The 19,085-nt window shown below is 41.7% G+C and overlaps 1 protein-coding gene across 1 annotated transcript in view; it reads right to left on the reverse strand.

Moving 5' to 3' along the window:
• The window catches only part of ZDHHC17 (zDHHC palmitoyltransferase 17), a gene marked incomplete in the record, with an annotated part of 86,524 nt that overhangs the window by 57,441 nt on the left and 9,998 nt on the right, over positions 1-19,085 (reverse strand). The window contains 2 exon segments of the mRNA XM_073620007.1: positions 3,077-3,199; positions 9,479-9,585. Coding sequence (XP_073476108.1) covers positions 3,077-3,199; positions 9,479-9,585 — 230 coding nt within the window.

Genomic DNA, 19,085 nt, shown 5'->3' on the forward strand with positions numbered 1-19,085 from the left:
ATTTGATTTAGGTTTTTCCTTCCGTTTTACTCACTTTGCATTTTGTAAAAATAACCAATTTAAATATATATTTTTGAAAGAACTCTTACCTTCACAGCATTTCTAAACACATGACTAAAACTTCTACACATTTCTGTAGCTTAAAGTATAGACATAAAAAATGGGCACTAAACCACAATGTCAAAGAGCTCAATGGGTCTTTAGCTGTTCAAAACACTGTCAAATAAACATCATTGTTTTGGTGACAACAAAACCCCTTCATCAGTGCTTGGGAGATAAGGATAAGTACTTCAGTGGCTCAAAAGAAATTATAAACCAATTGCATCTACTGTATATTTGATCTGGTGCAAATCCTCCTTTTGGATTGGAATTCTAACAATTCAAAAGTAAGTAGTAATTACGAACAATGAAAAGGCACTTTGGACTCTCACTTTGTGGTTTGGCACCCAATTGCAGGTTTAAATTCTGAGTTGCTTCCAGGTACCCGTTGAGGAAGGCCGCTGTCTGAGAGCAGCCTCACCTGAGCCAGTGAGCTAATTTGAGGTTTTCATTGTGTTTGTACCAAAGGAATAAGCGCTAAAATCCCAGCATCTTTTAAACGTGTTTTTCTGGAATCTTCAGAAGTAGTTCAGCAATGGCTGCCCTTGTACTTCTCATTTAAAATTTTGGCTTTTCTTTCCCTGTCAGGGATAACAGTCACCAGGGTAAATGGAGAGGCTGAATTTTGTCAATGGCGACACAGAAAGCTTTGCCTTTAGTTATGTTAAACTCTAGGCAAAAAAAAAAAAAAAAAAGTCCCTTGCAGTGGGGCTGTGTCCGCACTGCAAAGGTCAATTGTGAGTTTCTGTCTAGGCGAAATATGAAGGAAGATATACTTACCTGATCCTTCACGCACAAGACCTGTCCTTGCAGTTCCTGCACCCCCACGCTCTAGCGATCCCGATATCATCAAGCCCATAGACCTGCTCGGGTTTTAGACACCAGGAACAGTCCAATGCTGGATCGTGGGGGGCACTGTTTGCCAGTAGAACAGAGGATCAGTCGAGTATGTGACATTATCCTCTCCCCAGGACAAAATGAGCGGTTGACCCGTGCAGTATGGGCACAGCCCCACTGCATGGGAAAAATTTTTTTTTTTTTTTTTGCCTGGAATTGGGCTTTAAACATTTGCTAATAATAAATGAAATACAAAAAGGGAAAACATTTATACACAACAGATGGGTATAGTAATAAATGCATACAAGACAACAAGTACATTATATAAGGTCACCTACAGCAGGGGCTAGAAAGTACAAGTTACTTTATTAAAGGGGCTGAATATGTCATGACAATGTGGGCTTCCTGATGGAGACAAGGGTTGACCACACCTGTTCAACGAATGTCAGGATAGCCACTTATAATCTCCACTGGAAACGCAAGTAACAGTGTGACAGCACAACTGGCAGACAGGGACAAAAAATGATCATCCCATAAGAAAAGCGGTTTCACAGAAAAATCACCTGGTATTTTTTTTTGTTCATGAAATCATAGATTTAAAGATGTACTTTACTTTTTAGAATTTTAATGAACAGATGCAGTTCCATCACAAAAAAAAAAAATGGATGACAAGCACTGCACTCAAAACCTATATACAACCCTGTATGTGTTTTATTTTGAACAATTCCCCTTAAAAAGGAGAAGTCCAGCCTGAGCTTTTCAGGCTGGGCTTCTCCTCTGGGTCACAGGAGTGCAATTCGTTTTGCTCTCCTGTGACCCGTTTTCAGCGCAGAGTGGTCTTAAGTCTGCTCTCCGCTGACATCACTGCCATCAGTCGAGGCAGCGCGTTATCCAGACTTCCGAAGTCTGGATCCACCAGCTGCCTTGATTGATGGCAGTCTCAGTAAGCCGCTCACCGCCCCTCCACAGCTCAGCGAAAGTCGGCATCGCTATGCTTGGGGAGGAGTGTGAACCAAGCCATCGGCGGTGTTCGGTGGCTCGGTTCTCAGTGCAGAGACAGTGGGGGACAGCTGCAGCATCAGTCTGATGCTCTATCCACCGAGGTAAGTATGAATCTCAAAAAAAATATATTACTTCTCATTTAAGCTGGTCTTACCCTACAGAATCTGTACAATTTCTTTATATCTACCAAGTGCATGCTTAACCAATCAATTCAATTTATTTTAAATCAAGCAGGCACTTATACTACATAGTTGTAGGCAGAGCTAAAGGTGATTGTACAATTAGACTGCATAGTGTATGGTCACCTTAAAGCAGAGCTCCGCTTGTCTGCCTCCTCCCCACCTCTGCTGCCACATTTGGCATTTGACAGGTATCCGCTCCCACTCCTCCATCCCTTGCCACCGGGCCATTCACAAAGCGCAGCGCACATACGCAGTAGGGATTCAGCTGTGAAGCGACAAGGCTTCATTGCCGTTTCCCTTAGCCGAGATGGCAGCGGCAGCACCAGAGCCGATTGATAACTCGGTTTGGGTGAAGACACCGCAGGATTCCTGGACGAGCAAGTGCCCCAATATTAAAAGTCAGCAGCTACACTGCTACAGTATTTGTAGCTGTTGACTTATTTTTTTCTGAAGGAGCCTGGAGCTCCGCTTTAACACTGCCAGGTCTAAAGGATGTGTTAGGCTCCAGCCAAAGTACAGCATAAATCTAGTTAAATGAATGAAAACATATACAGTTTTTAAAAGACAATGCAATGTAAAATATTTGACTTGAGTGGATTTGCTACAACCAGGCTGCTTCATTTCATTAATATAATTTGGTTGCTGCAGCTGTTCTCCTCTGTTTATGCCACTAATCACTTTTAATGACATAACCATGAACATACAATTAATCTCAGATTGAATGCATTCAATTCCCAGATATTAATAATTTTACAAAACTGCCCGTTACAGTGAATCAGGTTCCAAGCTTAGCTGCTTGTAAATAGCTAATCGCAGATTCTACAGAGACGTCAGATGTCTACATAGCTGTCGCCATACAGTCTGCAGACAGCCCATGTTCAGTGTGGACATGACTTGGGCACTTTCCTAGCTGTGAGATAGTAACAAGGATGCCATTTTCATGATGTGATACTTACTTCACCAGATCTATCCTATTATTGATGGCAGCCCAGTGAAGCAGAGTAACATTCTCTTTGTCAGGCTGTCGCACATCATAGCCTGCTTCCACTAGCTCTCTACAGCGTTCATAGATTCCATACCTTAAAAGAAAAACAGAAAATGAAGAACAAAACAACAAAAAAGGCACTTAACTACTGCATACATTTTATGTCTACTGTGCAAAATTTAAAAAAAAAAAAAAAAAAAAAAAAAAAAAAAAAAAAAAAAAAGGGAGGAGGAGGAAGAAGAAAGAAGAAAGAAGAAAGAAGAAAGAAGAAAGAAGAAAGAAGAAAGAAGAAAGAAGAAAGAAGAAAGAAGAAAGAAAGACAGATCTGTCCCCAAGACAGACAGGTACCTGTGCTTCACTTCAAATCATCATCAGGACTATCCTTCATAAACCTTTTGAAGTTTGGATGCAGCATAGATGGGGTAAAGGGATCATGCCTTTACAATGCATTAAAGGGGACCACTGCTCACAGGACTTTTCAACACGATGAGTATTTCCTAAACTCACCAGTATTAGTTGTTGCTCTAAAATCAACAGTGCTTTTATGCAAAAGCCACAATTTAGCCCAGCTAAGCATTCACTCCAAAAACGACATTTTTTGTTTCCCAAGCTTTCCCAATGTAAATGCTTATAGTTCAGTTTAACGTGGAATTCCAACAAAACAGAAACATGCAGTGACTGGACATAGTTTAAAGTGACACTTTAAACTATGTACAGTACAGGACACAGGCAGAATAATCATAGACCGTGGGTTATAGGTGTGTCCCCCCCCTTCTCCGGAGCCCTCCCCTATAACACTACTCCACTCTAAGGCCTCAGGTTAGTAGCATGCAATAGGGAGTAAAGGTGGGTGGGCCGTGTCATTTATTCCAGAATGTAAAATTTGCTGGCAAGTCAAAATTTCTCTTACCTTAAAAAGGAGAAGTATAGCAAAAGCTCATTTGTCTGTACTTTTTTGGATCACAGGAGTGCAATTCGTTTTGCACTCCTGTAATCCGTTTTCAGCAGAGAACGTATGTGACCACACGGCTTGTGACACTGCCAGCAGCTACGAACTCTACCCAGGAATCACCGCCGATAGGATTTCCAAGGATCGGCGAGAGAGATCGTACTGCAGGAGCATCTTTTATATAAATCAAATGCTGGTTTTTAATTATTTTATTTTTAAGTGCAACGTAAAAAAAAGGGGGTTCTAATGGGAATAAAGCCTTAACAGGATCATGCTATGAGGTCTGTTTCCTGTTGTTATGAGATACTGAAACAGGTGGAAGATCTTGATCTCAAGTGACATGATGCGAAAGATATGACCAAAAGTCACATTTACATTACATATCTGGTGAGTGCAAATTCTGAGGGGAGCAGTATCACAAGGTGTGGTGAAGGTTTGCTTATACATACACCCAAATAATCCCCAAAGAAACACTCAGAGGAGACATTTTTAGATGGACTCACCTGTCACAGGGTGCAATCACATTGAACTGTTTGGAAGCGAGGTGTGCAATACACCGAATGAGCGCTGTTCTTGCTTCAGGATTACATCTGTGTGTTATTGTTTTAAGCATATGTGATATTGATTACTTTGTATATTATAGCAGCTGCTTACATGTTTTTATCTATGCCAATTTATTTTCCACAAGCACTGGATTAGTGATTCATTTTGCTTTTTAGGTACTGAGACTTTACAATCACTTTGACACAAGCACCATGGGACATCCTCAAGCAAGGAATATAAAGGGTGCGCAACAAGGGAAAAAGAACTGTGCCAACAGGCCCAACAAGGGTCAAAATAACTAATCTCAGAGAGCAGCTGTGAGAACCTCGCAGCCAAAAACTGCATCAGCAGATGATTGGACATCCACTTGGTAAAAATGTGAAAAAGTATACATAGAAGACCATGTGGCTGCCTTATACAAATCGGTCCACCAAGGTTTGGTGCTGAAATGCACAGAAAACACACACTGATCTGGTGAAATGGGCATGTAGAAGCTCTTGTAATCAGATTTTGTACTTATTGTAAAATGGTGAACTTTGAAGCAGGGTGTCCTCTGCGAGGTCTAGAGAACAGAACAAAGAAGGAATTTGTTTGTCTGATTGGAGCAGTAGCGTTGAGGTATATTTTAATGGCTCTAGGTCCAGGAAATGTGAAGAGATTTCCATAGGATGCTTTGGAGCATGGCGTAAGGATAGAAGGACAATGTCCTCATTGTGGTGGAATGCAGAGAGCACATTCGGAGGAAAAGGATGGCCTTGGGAATAAGACAACCTTGCCATTGAAAAGAATAAGGAAAAGCTCTTATGCCCCGATTCTGACAACAAATGGAGTCAATTTGTTTTTAACTATGGAGACTATTTCCACATCTGGAAACCCCCATTTTTGGCATATCAGATTGAAGAAATTTGATGACGGGCCCATTCCCCCTGATCCAGGCAATAGCCACCAAGATAATCCACTCTCCAGTTCTCCACTCCTGAAAATGTGGCTTGCAGTGAGTTTATGTCCAAAAGATGAACTGGTTCACTTCCCTCAAGGCAACCAGACTCCTGGGGCCCCCTTGATAGCTGATATAAGCAACCATTGTGGCATTTTCTGACTGCACCCTAATTGGGTGCCCCTTCTGAAGAAAGGTCTAGCCGTTGCAGGGCCAAACTGACTGCTCAGAGCTCCAAGATGTTGATAGAAACGTTGGCTTCTCCAGAAACAATGTTCCTTGGAATGTTAGGGATTGGAACACTCCTCCCCAGTCTGTCAGACTTGTGTCTGTTGTGATCACTTTCCAGTGATAGGAAATAAAGGACTTCCCCCACTGTTAGGGAGTTCCTTGCTTGGCCTGACAGGAGCATTGGCAAATAGAAGAAGCCTGTTTGTTGCAGACCAACAAGATATTTTGTTGGAGATTTCCTGAATAGAACTGGGCAAATTATACTGCTTTGAAGGACACTTCTATTAGGCCCAGAACTCTCATGGAGAATCCCAAGTGGAAAGTCTCTTGAATTTCAAGAGCTGAGCATGTGCTCTTAAGAAAAAGAACTTTTTCTGGGAAGAAGACATTTGCTTGAGATCTGTTAAGGACCAAACCTAAGTATTCCAGGAGAAGGAAAGGCTAGAGAGCAGATTTGTTAAAACTGATAACCCACTTGAAGGTCTGGAGCAACTGAAATGTCTTGTGGACATTTTCTGATAGCTTAGCTGAGAGAGAGATGAGAACTGAAGAGAGATGAGACCTTCAGATGAAGGTCATCCAGGTAACCTGTGAAGTCTATTTCCCAAGTTCTGAGCAGTACAACAGAGGCACTAAAGCCTTTGTGAACACTCTGGATGCAGAGGATATTCAATGCTGCCTCTCAAGCCTCAGCTGACAGTTGGATATTCCCAGACCTGCCCTGAGGAAGGGGGAGTGCTTTGTCCCCCGAAACGCACTGGCTATATTCTACCATTTATATTCCAAATAAAGCTGTTTATTTCACAACTACTGCATTTCGGGTGCTCCTTTACATTCACCTCCTTTGATCACTATGGGGGCGACCACCCGGTATCACCCTGAGGTAGCAGCCCATAACAGGGTTTACAATCTTCACAAAACAGTCGGGCATCAAACTCTGGAAAGAAACCTTTCTTACCGTGCCTTTTGGACCTCCTATCTACAACCAGTGACCAACCAAGTCAGTCCAGCGCGATCGCTACCCTTCAAGAATATGTTTTTAAGCTGAAGCTTGCTTATATTAGAGAGGTCCTCTGTGTTTTGGAGAGCTAAGGGCTCCTGAAGAAGGTGGTTTTGGGACTATTCGCTGTGGAAGTAAAACCTTCCCACTTGTGACCTGATAAATGAAGTACCTCACTGAACAAATACCTTCTTTGGAAAGGCATATATTTGAAGTGCCTTTTACGAGTAATTTCTGCCATCCAAGTTTTTAATGAAAAGATACTGCGCATATAAAAATGGAGAATAAAGACATTCTAGAAATTTGGCTCATAACATGTGCTAATCTAGGTCATCTACACAAAAAAGTAGAACAGAAGGCATTTGTTGTAATTTATCTATAACAGCAAGATCATGAAATACAGGGCCATGATGGTTGACCATTGTCCTAATCCAGTTAGCTGCAGTTTGACATATTTAATCTTGCAGGCCTGGCCATGCAACTAGCGTTGGCTGCAATTTCAAGAGAGCATTTAGGAGAATCTCAAAACTTTCAATTTATTCAAGCGCTATTTGTGGGAAGAAAATGATAGACATTTCATTTGGATACAGTGTTGCCTGACCGTGCAGTTTCTGTTAAAACTGTGACAGCGCTGAAAGCTGGAAATTGGCCTGGGCGGGAAGGGGGTAAAAGTGCCCAGTATTGAAGCTAAGTTAATGAATAGCACTGTTTACAGAGCTTAATAGCTCAAGTTTCAATACCCAATAATGACAATTGACATCTGGAGTGACTTCATCGTGCTTTAGTAATCACAAGCAACTAAATATGATTTGTTTAAGTTGCTAGTAATATACCACCTACTAATCCTCCATGAAAATATGTTTACCAGGTGAAATTAATCTAAAGAACTACAGGTTTTAAAAATTCCATGGTAAAACAAAACAGGTCAATACATATTTTAGAAAATTACCCAAGATGCCATCATGGATTATGATGTGCAATTTCCTACTTCCCTTTCATCTTTTCTGATCACACTCTTATGCCCCGTACACATGGTCAGATTTTCCAATGGAAAATGTCCGATCGGAGCGTGTTGTCGGAAATTCCGACCGTGTGTGGGCTCCATCGGACATTTTCCATCGGATTTTCCGACACACAAAGTTGGAGAGCAGGAGATAAAATTTTCCGACAACAAAATCCGTTGTCGGAAATTCCGATCGTGTGTACACAAATCCGACGGACAAAGTGCCACGCATGCTCAGAATAAATAAAGAGATGAAAGCTATTGGCCACTGCCCCGTTTATAGTCCTGACGTACGTGTTTTACGTCACCGCGTTTAGAACGATCGGATTTTCCGACAACTTTTTGTGACCGTGTGTATGCAAGACAAGTTTGAGCCAACATCCGTGGGAAAAAATCCTAGGATTTTGTTGTCGGAATGTCCGAAAAAAGTCCAACCGTGTGTATGGGGCATTAAAGTATAAGGAGGATTATAACCCCTGTCAGATTTCTTCTTGATATCTGTGAGAGGAAATCCCTGTAAATTAGGGGAAGATTTCCCCTCTATTACTTTTCTGGGGACAACCCAAAATTCATACTTTCTCTTCCAATGATAATGGTAAACAGCAAACATTTAGAGCATGGATCTCCTTAACAGGGGCGCAGACAGCAATAAAAACGGACAAGCGTTCCAACCCCTCTACACTCTATTCAATCCTAAAAATTAAAAAAAAAAAAAAAAAAAATTGCCTCTAGTTATACTTTAACCTCAGAGTATATCAAACATCATGCTTTAGGACAGCACATGGGTGGAGAATTCAATTAAATGAAAATCTGAACTTAGAGGAAAAAAAAAAAAAAAAAAACCCAAACACTGTGGGGTGAACACTGGCCTTTTCGTGCAACATCAGTGCCTGACGTCACAAATGCGCTTCTGGAAGAATGGTCAAACATTCCCATAGACACACTTCTAAACCTTGTGGACAGCCTTCCCAGAAGAGTTAAAGCGGTTATAGCTGCAAAGGGTGGGCCAACTCAATATTTAACCTTACGGACTAAGACTGTGATGCCATCAAAGTTTATGTGCGTGTAATGGCAGGCGTCCCAATACTTTTTGTAATATAAAATATAATATAATCCTTTACAAATAAGCATTTAATATGGGCTATAGATATTAGTACAGCTAGATTACACATACAAAAAAAAAAAAAAAAAAAAAAAAAACACACACACTCGAGGTCCAAGGGTTGTAGCATTCCACAATACTTTATTAGAACATAAAAAAAAAAAAAAAAAAGAAGAAGGTGTTTTTAAACAATTGCAATTTTTTTTTAGCAATTTTTACAAACACTTTTGTATCTTTATTTTTTCGTATCGGTCTTATTTGGTATATACCACGGCTGTATGGAATAGTCTGGTTGCACAGCACCAGTAATATAGAAACTACAAAAAAAAAAAAAAAAAAAAACTTTATTATAGGCTTTTTCTATGTTTTCAGAGCATGCTAGACTTTCTATTGAGATATCCCAGCACTACCTGCTCACTTGTTGACAGCTTATTTTTAATTGTAATCCCATAGGTGTCCATATGTTTTAGCAGACAAGGAGATGGTAATATACCAGAGCATACCAGTACCTTTCCCTGGTGAAAAACTAGAAAATAGAGTCAAGCACCCCATGCTTGACTTGAACATGAAGAAAAACAGACACAAAATATTATCCACTAAAGACTTACTGTGTGGCTTTAACAATATCCCACGTACTGTAGTCATCTATGTGACTTTTCCGACCCATGGATTCACTGCTATATGCATGGTTATAATGACCCTGAGACTTGATTTCCTATGAAAGAAAAAATATATTCATTATCATTATGTATTCATAAATGAACAAAGCACAATACAATAAGCATAAAAACTAAAAGGGAAGGACAGAAACTTGTACATGGTCTGGGCTTATTACAAGAAGGCACTGGATTTCCTGACCTACTTGTTCTAGCAGTCCTTGCAGTTAAAGCAGTAGTAAAGTTGGCTTTTTTTATTTGTACCTATAGGCAAGCTTATAACAAGGCTTACCTGTAGGTACAGTAAATATTCCTAAACGTGCACCGTACTGGAGATATTTACATGTGTAGCAGCTGGTGACATCACTGGAGAGCTTTGCCACGGCAGTGACTCCCATGCGCACGCATGGGAGTGACGCCGTCAGAGCTCGGCCATTTAAATGGCCGGAGCTTGCAAACCTAGAAGGAAGACCAGGTGAAGATGGAAGCCCTGATGGTGTTGACAGCACGCCGCTGGAGGGCTTTTTTTTTTTTTTTTTTTTTAAAGTTAGGTCTGTCATAATGTGCTAGGTTACAGTAGGGCTGGGAGATTCTCTCTCCCCCCCCCCCCCCAAAAAAAATCTGTGTTTTTATATAAAAAAACTCAATGATTCCAATCCGATTTTTTTTTTATTATATTAATTAAAAAGTGCATCAACAAACAAAATTGCAAAGGCAAACCCTTTCTCTAACCGAAAAGTCAGTGTGAGGTTATCAGAGACTGCAGATGCCGGATATACTGCATGACAGTTATCAGAGACTGCGGATATATTGCATGACGGTTATCAGAGACTGCGGATATATTGCATGACGGTTATCAGAGACTGCGGATATACTGCACGATGGTTATCAGAGACTGCCGATATATTGCATGACGGTTATCAGACTGCGGATATATTGCATGACGGTTATCAGAGACTGCGGATATACTGCACGATGGTTATCAGAGACTGCCGATATATTGCATGACGGTTATCAGACTGCGGATATATTGCATGACGGTTATCAGAGACTGCGGATATATTGCATGACGGTTATCAGACTGTGGTATTGCATGACGGTTATCAGAGACTGCGGACATACTGCATGACGGTTATCAGACTGCGGATATACTGCACGATGGTTATCAGAGACTGCGGATATACTGCACAAGATTACCTGTGAATTGAGGCCCCGATGACAGCTTTGCAGAGTGCACTGCACAGAGGACACATGAGGCTGTATTCGCACGCTAGCTAGCAGAGGGGGCGGGGCGGCTGGGAGCTCCACTCGGAACAGAGCGGCTGTACTGTAGTAAGCAGTGATTGGAGTGGGCGTGTCAGTGGAGCTTCTGGCCCCCGCCCCGCTGTATTACCCAGCCAGTATAGAGCCGTTCTTTTCTGAGCATACAGGCTACATGGGACGGAGTCAGCGCGTCAATAGAACTCCCGGCCTCCGCCCCCTCACTGCTGGCTACATCGGGAATAAAGCCTCCTGTGTCCTCTGTGCGCTCTGCAAATCCGAAACTCTGAAGGGAAAAAAAAAAAGTAGTATTAAAAAAAAAAAAATATATCGATTTTCTTCAAATCTGAATCAATTTGAGCGCACAACTCGATTCAGGATTAAAATCGTTTTTTTCCCCAGCCCTAGGTTACAGTGCATTCTAGCCCATTATGACATTACTCTGAAGGGGCCCAATTTGTTATCAATCAACTGTGTTTACTCTTTTTAATTCATAATGACAACAGAAACTACCCAAACGACACTGATCAAAAGTTCACATAACCCAGTTCTTAATACCGTGTAATGCCCCCTTTAACAGCAATGAAAGCTTGAAGTCTTTTGTGGATGAGGCTCTTTATCTTCCCAGATGGTAAAGCTGCCCATTCCTCTTGGCAAAAAAGCCTCTAGTTCCTGGAAATTCTTGGGCTGTCTTGCATGAACTGCACGTTTGAGATCTCCCTAGAATGGCTCAATGATATTGAGGTCAGGAGACTGAGATGGCCACTCCAGAACCTTCACTTTATTCTGCTGTAGCCAATGACAGGTTGACTTTGCCTTGTGTTTTGGATCATTGTCATGTTAAAATGTCCAAGTAGGTTTCATGCGCAGCTTCCTGGCTGATGTATGCAAATGTTCCTCCAGTACTTTTTGATAACATACTGCATTCATCTTGCCATCGATTTTGAACAAATTTCCTGTGGCTTTTGTAGCTCACACATCCCCAAAACATCAGCGATCCACCTACGTGTTTCACAGTAGGAATGGTGTACCTTTCATCATAGGCCTTGACTCCTCTCCAAATGTAGCATTTATGGTTGTGGCCAGAAAGCTCAATTTTGGTCTTATCACTCTTAGCGACTTTGTGCCAGAAGGTTTGAGGCTTGTTTCTGTGCTGTTTTGCGTATTGAGTTACTTTGTGGCATTTGCGTAGTAATGGCTTTCTTCTGGTGACTCGACCATGCAGTTCATCTTTCAAGTGCCTCCTTATTGTGCATCTTGAAAAAGCCACACCACGTTTTTAGAGTTCTGCATTTCACCTGAAGTTATTTGTGGGGTTTTTTTGCATTCCGAACAATTTTCCTGGCAGTTGTGACTGAAATTTTAGTTGGTCTACCTGACCGTGGTTTGGTTTCAACAGAACCCCTCATTTTCCACTTCTTGATTAGAGGTTGAACCCTGCTGATTGGCATTCTCCATTCCTTGGACATCTTTTTTATATCCCTTTCCTGTTTTATAAGGTTCAACTACCTTTTCCCGCAGATCCTTTGACAATTCATTTGCTTTCCCCATGACTCAGAATCCAGAAACGTCAGTGCAGCACTGGCTGAGAGATGCAAGGATCCGTCAGGAGTCCAGAAACTCATTGACCTTATATACACACACTAATTACAAGCAAACAGATCATAGGTGAGGATGGTTACCTTTAATAGCCACTCAAACCCCTTTGTGCCAACTTGAGTGCATGTTATCAGGCCAAAATCACCAGGGTATGTAAACTTTTGATCAGGGCCATTGGCTTCAGCCAAACACAACAGTTTTTGTGTTATCATTCATATTCTCTGGAAATGGCCAAGAAATCATAAATTCTGCCAGGGTATGTAAACTTATGAGCACAACTGTACATTCAACCACCCTGTCGGATAAAAGCTGCTCGATTAACAGCTGCAGCTCTGATCGGTGTATTCTGAGAGCGGAAAATTAACCCCATGGTCAGAATACAATAGGGCAGCGAGTAGGATTCCCTTCCATCCATCTCGAATGTGTGGATGGGGGAATCAGTTCCGTTTTTTCTTTTCTTTCAGCCTACTGGCTGAATAAAAAAATCTGAACCATGTATAGCCAGCTTTATTAAAAGAGATTGAGATCTGTGGCACAGTTTTAATTCAAACAATTAACTATAACCTCTATACATGAAACTCAAAAATAATGAAAATCAGAAAGAGCTGCTGTCCTACTTTTGATCAAAATATGTAGTACAATGAGGAAAAGGGTACTGCTTATTCCTAAATCTTTTACTATGTGTGCAAACCTTCATAAATGTATTCCTACTACCATTTGTGCAACATACGCAAAATAATAAAAGTAATAATAAATTATGTATATTATTTTGCACAAATGGTAGTAGGAATACATTTATGGCCAGCTTTTCGAGAACCAGTAAACCATTGCCCAGACTCCATGGGGTGTATGTTAAAAAAAAAAAAAAAAAAAAAGTTTGCATATATATTCGTCAAACGGCATTGCTGGTACATTCATTCCGTGTGAATGGAGCAAAATCTAATGTTCTCCTTCTTCTATCACTTGAATGCTACTCACCCATAAAAAAATAGAGAGTTTTGGGAAAATACTGCATTATGGCCACCAGATGGAGCTCAAAATCATATGGAAAAAGTATTTTCTATGATTCCCACCTAGTGGCCACATTGCAGTATTTTTCCGATATATGCTGGGTCCTTTTTTTCTTTCACAATAGCAGAATATTCAATCTGCAGATAAAACGTTTCCTGGATGAATAGCTGTATAAATGAACAGTTTTTCTCCATTAGAGAGGAAATAAAATAAAGAGCAGGGCTTACACAAAAATCATTAGCCCGAGCTATGCCTTCAAAATGTGGGTCATTTTGATTTGATACGAGTGATCCGATTCATGCAGCTTTTATTTTCATGGATATTTCAGTAACACAGCACCATATTGTATGCATTGTGTCACCGCAACAAAATGCAGGCTCACTCCTAATATTATATGGAACATACAGGAGTTTAAAGGGAAACTTGGGGCAAAACTAATTTTTAAAAAATTGTTACTAAAAGGAATGCAACTTTCTGCGTTTTCCTCTGGAGACACGGTTTAGACGAAAATGTTATAGATCATGAAATGTTCATTCACCCAGAGCTTTGCTAGAGATATAACCTCACTTCTTGTCCCGCCACCATTATTTTACCTGACAGGAAGTGGGTGAACTCTCCGAGGTTTGGACAGTTCATCTTGGTTGAACTGGATGGACTTGTGTCTTTTTTTTAATCAGACTAACTATGTAGCATATACAGGAAAAAAAAAAACTTTAGTAGAAGAGAACTAATCAGATTTTTTTGTTTTTGTCTGTGTTACTATTGCAAATTTCCCCTCACTTCCTGTCTGGGGAAACCATTGTCAGCAGCACAGGAAGTGAGGTTAAATCACTCTAACGGAGCCCCCAATAGCTGAAAAGACTCAACTGGAGCTCTAATGCTTCCCCACTCTATTGTAAACTAAAAAAGCCCAATTCATTTAAGCACATATTGCAAGCTATAATGTATGAAGAAAACACATACATTGCAGCACAGTGTGCCCTTGTTTGAATGGGCCTTAAAATGGTTTTAGGCCTGGTTCACACCTAAGCAGGTTGCAGTTTGCATATTCCAGGTGCATTTTGCATTTTTCAATACACATTTCTGATCCACTGAATTCTAAAAAACAGAAAAAAATTCCTGTCCCTTTCCATAAAATGCACAGCATAGGTGTGAACCAGGTCTTAAAAAGTCACCCAGCAGGAGGAAGGGGCCAGGAGCCCCAGCGTGGGACCCGAGAAGAGGAGGATTCAGGCTGCTCTGTGCAAAACCACTACACAGAGCAGGCAAGTATAACAATTTTTTTTTTTTTTTTAACAAGGCTTTTATTTGTGCAGTAAAAAAGGGGGTTTATATACATGTGCATCATAATGGCGTAATACACAGGGGTGTGTGTGTATATTTTATATTATACAGTTTTATTTTTTAGCTTTTTTACCACACTTAAAGTGGAACTAAACCCCTGATGTCTCCACATTCTGCTGGAGAAAAAAAAAAATCAAGGATGTGGAGTTCGCAATCTCTTTCTCCTGTGCCAGCTAGCACTGGGACTGCCACTGATTCAGGAAGTGCCAATGAACATTTCTATTTAGTTACACTAAGAGCCCTTTCACACTGCCAGCACGGGGGCGTCGGCGGTAAAGTTTTAGCAGCACTTTACCGTCATTTTAGAGGCGCTTTTCAGCTGCTAGCGGGGCGCTTTTAACCCTTGCTAGCGGCCGAATAAAGGGTTAAAAGTGCCCACAAAGCGCCTCTCACTGATTTCAATGGGCAGGGGTGCTTTAGGAGCGGTGAACACACCAATTCTAAAGCGCCTCAAAGAAGCTGCTTGCGGGACTCTTTTTGACGTCCTGCCACCACAGTGCTCCAGCGTGAAAGCACTTGGGCTTTCACACTCGGACTGCACATGGGGCATTTTCCAGGTGCTATTTTTAGCGCTAAAGCACCTGAAAAATGCCTCCAGTGTGAAAGGGGTCTTAAAATGAGATCACTGAACATCAAAGTCTTGTTCACTAATCTCATCGCTCTCCACCCTGAAGAAAAAACATTGGTGATGAGACCAAGAAGTAGAGAGAATGCTGGTCTCACCGACAGCAAAGTAAACAACTTAGCAGCAATGGCAGAATAGCCAAGTGTGGCGACGGCAGCATGAAAAAATGTGATCAGTGTCCTGTCAGTCACTGATTACACCCATTCATGAAATGAGGAGAGTCCCTGTTACTGTAGGACTGCAGGCAAAAGACCGGTACCGTAAACAAGAGTTTACAGTCAGGGAAAAGATCTACCCACTGGGCATGTTACAAGCAGTGCTGCTCTACCCTATTGCAGTAGTTTAAGGGTTAAACACAGTGCTGATCCACACAGCCAGAATCCTTTCCTCATCCGCCACTTCTCGTATTATGGCCACTACAGCAGCTAAGGATCATAGGAAATAAATACACTTTTAGTAAGAAGAGTTATGTAACAATTCCAAAGAACTCTGGAGGGAAGTTGCATATAAAACTGAGATCCCGTAGTAGCAATGGTTACATTTATTCGCCAGCATTTTATAGAATTGTTACATTATTACATCTCTTCTTACTATGGCTACATGCATACCGGACGTATAAAAAAAAAAAAAATGCCAGTTCCCTTGGCAGAAAAAAACAAAACACTCATATAGAGCATTTTTGTACACAGTTATGCGCTTTTTCTGACAGAATCCTCCAATCAGAAGGCGTTTTTTTTTTTTTTTCCTGCCTCTAAGGCTGCATTTACACTTCAGCGTTCTGAATCACGGGCAGATTTCCCGCGAATCTGCCAGCAATTTGAGAACGCTGATGTGTGAATGGCAAATCGCGGGACTCGCATTTGAGATGTCATTCATTTGAATGACACCTCAAATTACGGCGCGAGTCTGCTGCAATAAATCGCGCTGCAATCGCGGAAACACGCATTGCAAGAAGCATGTCATCCAAATGTAGCTCCTGACCTTTTTTTTTCCCTTTTTGGGCGATATGTTTCCCGCAATGCGTATTGCCGCGATTTCAGAGCGATTTATTGTGCGACAATCACGGCAGACCCACAATTTGAGGTGTCATTAAAATAAATGGCATCTCAAATGCAAGTCCCGCAATTTGTCATTCACACATTAGCGCTTTCAAAATCGCTGAAGTGTGAATGCAGCCTATACACTGAGCTCAAAATATGCCTGTAATCGTCCTAATGTGTACGGTCACATAGAATACCATTGAGCTGCTTCTATGGGCAGAACACAAAACTACTCCTGTAGAAGCAGCGATTTTTAAGCAAGTGTGCATGGAGCCTAAAATGTATTCATTTCCTAAGATCATCAGCTTCAGCTAGTGGCCAAAATGCAGTATTTTACTTGTGGAGAGGGATTACACCCCCATTAGGGAGATACCCCCCTATCCATTTGTGTGTAGTTGTCACCAGAACAGAAATAGAGGGGGAAACATCCAATGGGGACAGTCCTCAATGAAACAAAGAAAGTCGCTCCAGGTGAGCGAGTCTCTAGTTAACACACACACACACACTAGTTGGGTGCTAGCCCAGCTTGCATACTGTGTCTCACAAAGCAAATGATTCTGGACATCTGCACTTCCAAAAATGCTCTTTATGGAAGCAGGTGGTTAACAGATGGAGCAGGGGACAAGGAGGTAGATGTGTTTTGTGCATGTTAGCGATTAGTCATTACCTAAGTGCTCACATTTGCACAAAACGCATCTACCTACTTGTCCCCTGCTCCATCTGTTAACCACCTGTCACATGAGCTTCAATAAAGATGATTTTTGGAAGTGCAGCCGTCCAGAATCATTTGCTTTATTATCCAATGGGGACACTTGTTCTGGTGAAAAACAAGCATTCCCTCTCCTTTGGAGGAGTGAAGAGATCTACAAATGCTTCCAACAGTGGAGAACGGCCCCTGATACTGGAATCTCGTGAGAATTTACAGTACCAGAAATTCACTGAAACACCAAAATGTCAGTTTATTAAGCAGTGATAAATTATCACTGCTCAGTACACGGACAGACGGTGTAGCTAAAGAGGAAGTCCACCTAAAAAAAAAAAAAAAAAAAATATTAAAAGCCAGCAGCTACAAATACTGCAGCTGCTGACTTTTAATAAATGGACACTTACCTGTCCTGGAGTCCAGCGATGTCGGCAGCCGAAGCCGATCAATCGCTCAGCTCTGGGCTGCTACCGCCGCCATTCTCTGTGAGGGAATCAGGAAGTGAAGTGTTGCGGCTTCACTTTCCAGTTCCCTACTGTGCATGCGCAAGTCACACTGCGCGTCTTAAGTGGTCCCCGCTATCTCCTGGGACCTGTGTGTTTCCCCAGGAGACAGCGGGGGGGGGGGGGGGGGGGGGTTGCGGGAAGGGGCATGACTCCCATGGGAGCCTAATCCAGGAAGTGGGTGCAAATAACTGTAGTAGACGGGTATGTGCACCCCCCCACCCCCCTGAAAGGTGCCAATTGAGGCACCGGAGGGGGGGAGGAATCAGATGAGCAGAAGTTCCACTTTTGGGTGGAACTCCACTTTTATCCTAACAAAATAAATAGTCCCTCTACGTAATATATTTACATATACACACACACACACACATATACATAAATATGACAGGGGGACATGGTTACAGTCTTGGGGGGTCTGATCGAGGAAGAAGGAAGTTAATAATCTAACTTTTTTTTTTTTCCCGCCTCAATTCTCCACCTCTGAGCTGGTGTATCGGGGAGTGTGAATTCTGACTCAGATCACCAGGGAAGTGCTGAAATCGCAGCTTCATAAACTGGCCATTTCTGTGTCAGTCAATAAGGTGTGTGTGTGTGTGGAGATAATCGGCGGAGAACATGTTCAAACATTATCTGTTTCATTAACAGTTTATGGACTGTGATCAGTGGCAATCCTCGGGAACACCTACTTTGGAAGGGTTTCCTCTAACTTCCTGGTTTGGCTATGGGGCAGGAAATGAAGGGAAATGTACCCAATGGGGGGGGGGGGGGGGGGGGGGGTCACAGGAAAAAAAAAAATCCATACACACTAATAGGTGTTATACCACCACTTATTCTGTCCAAAAATAGTACTGCCTTTTTTTAATTTATGTCTTACGTTGTGTTCCATCCCATACTCAGTTTGCCATGTCCGGGTTTGTGACAGGTTTACAGTTCACAATGTTGGCAAAATAAAACATACAGTAAGTGCAAAACATGCTAAAACCCTGCATTGTGGTGAGCGGTCAGGGAGGAGGTCCATCTGTAATCAATAGCAGTTGTTTTTTTGTAAAGAGGGTTTCAGTGTTTGTTAGTGAAGGGAGGGGTGCCTTATGGTGCTTGCTGTTCAGCATGGGTGTTCGTATTCCTGCATAGGACAGGTTTACTTGCAATCAATACCAACAACTATAACAAAGAAGACATCTGCCCCTTAAATCCACATGCCCTGCTGGTTCAGACACCATCTACTAAAGAGATCAACAGCAGAAACCAAGCACAGCAAGCATTCAACCACACAGATAAGTACATAGTGACCAGCACACCATGGATTTACAACCAATACTCCAAACGTTTCCACACACAGGTCACAGAAATTAACAGATCCATCCTTGGCTTGAGATAATAAATGATGTCAACCCAGCACATTTATTCTGCTATCATTTAGCCCAGGTTCACACTGAGCTGTGGGAATAAAGCCATGCGAGTTCAGCTGAACTTG

Source organism: Aquarana catesbeiana, linkage group LG03 (genome assembly GCF_042186555.1).
Source record: "Aquarana catesbeiana isolate 2022-GZ linkage group LG03, ASM4218655v1, whole genome shotgun sequence".
Classification (NCBI taxonomy): Eukaryota; Metazoa; Chordata; class Amphibia; order Anura; family Ranidae; genus Aquarana; species Aquarana catesbeiana.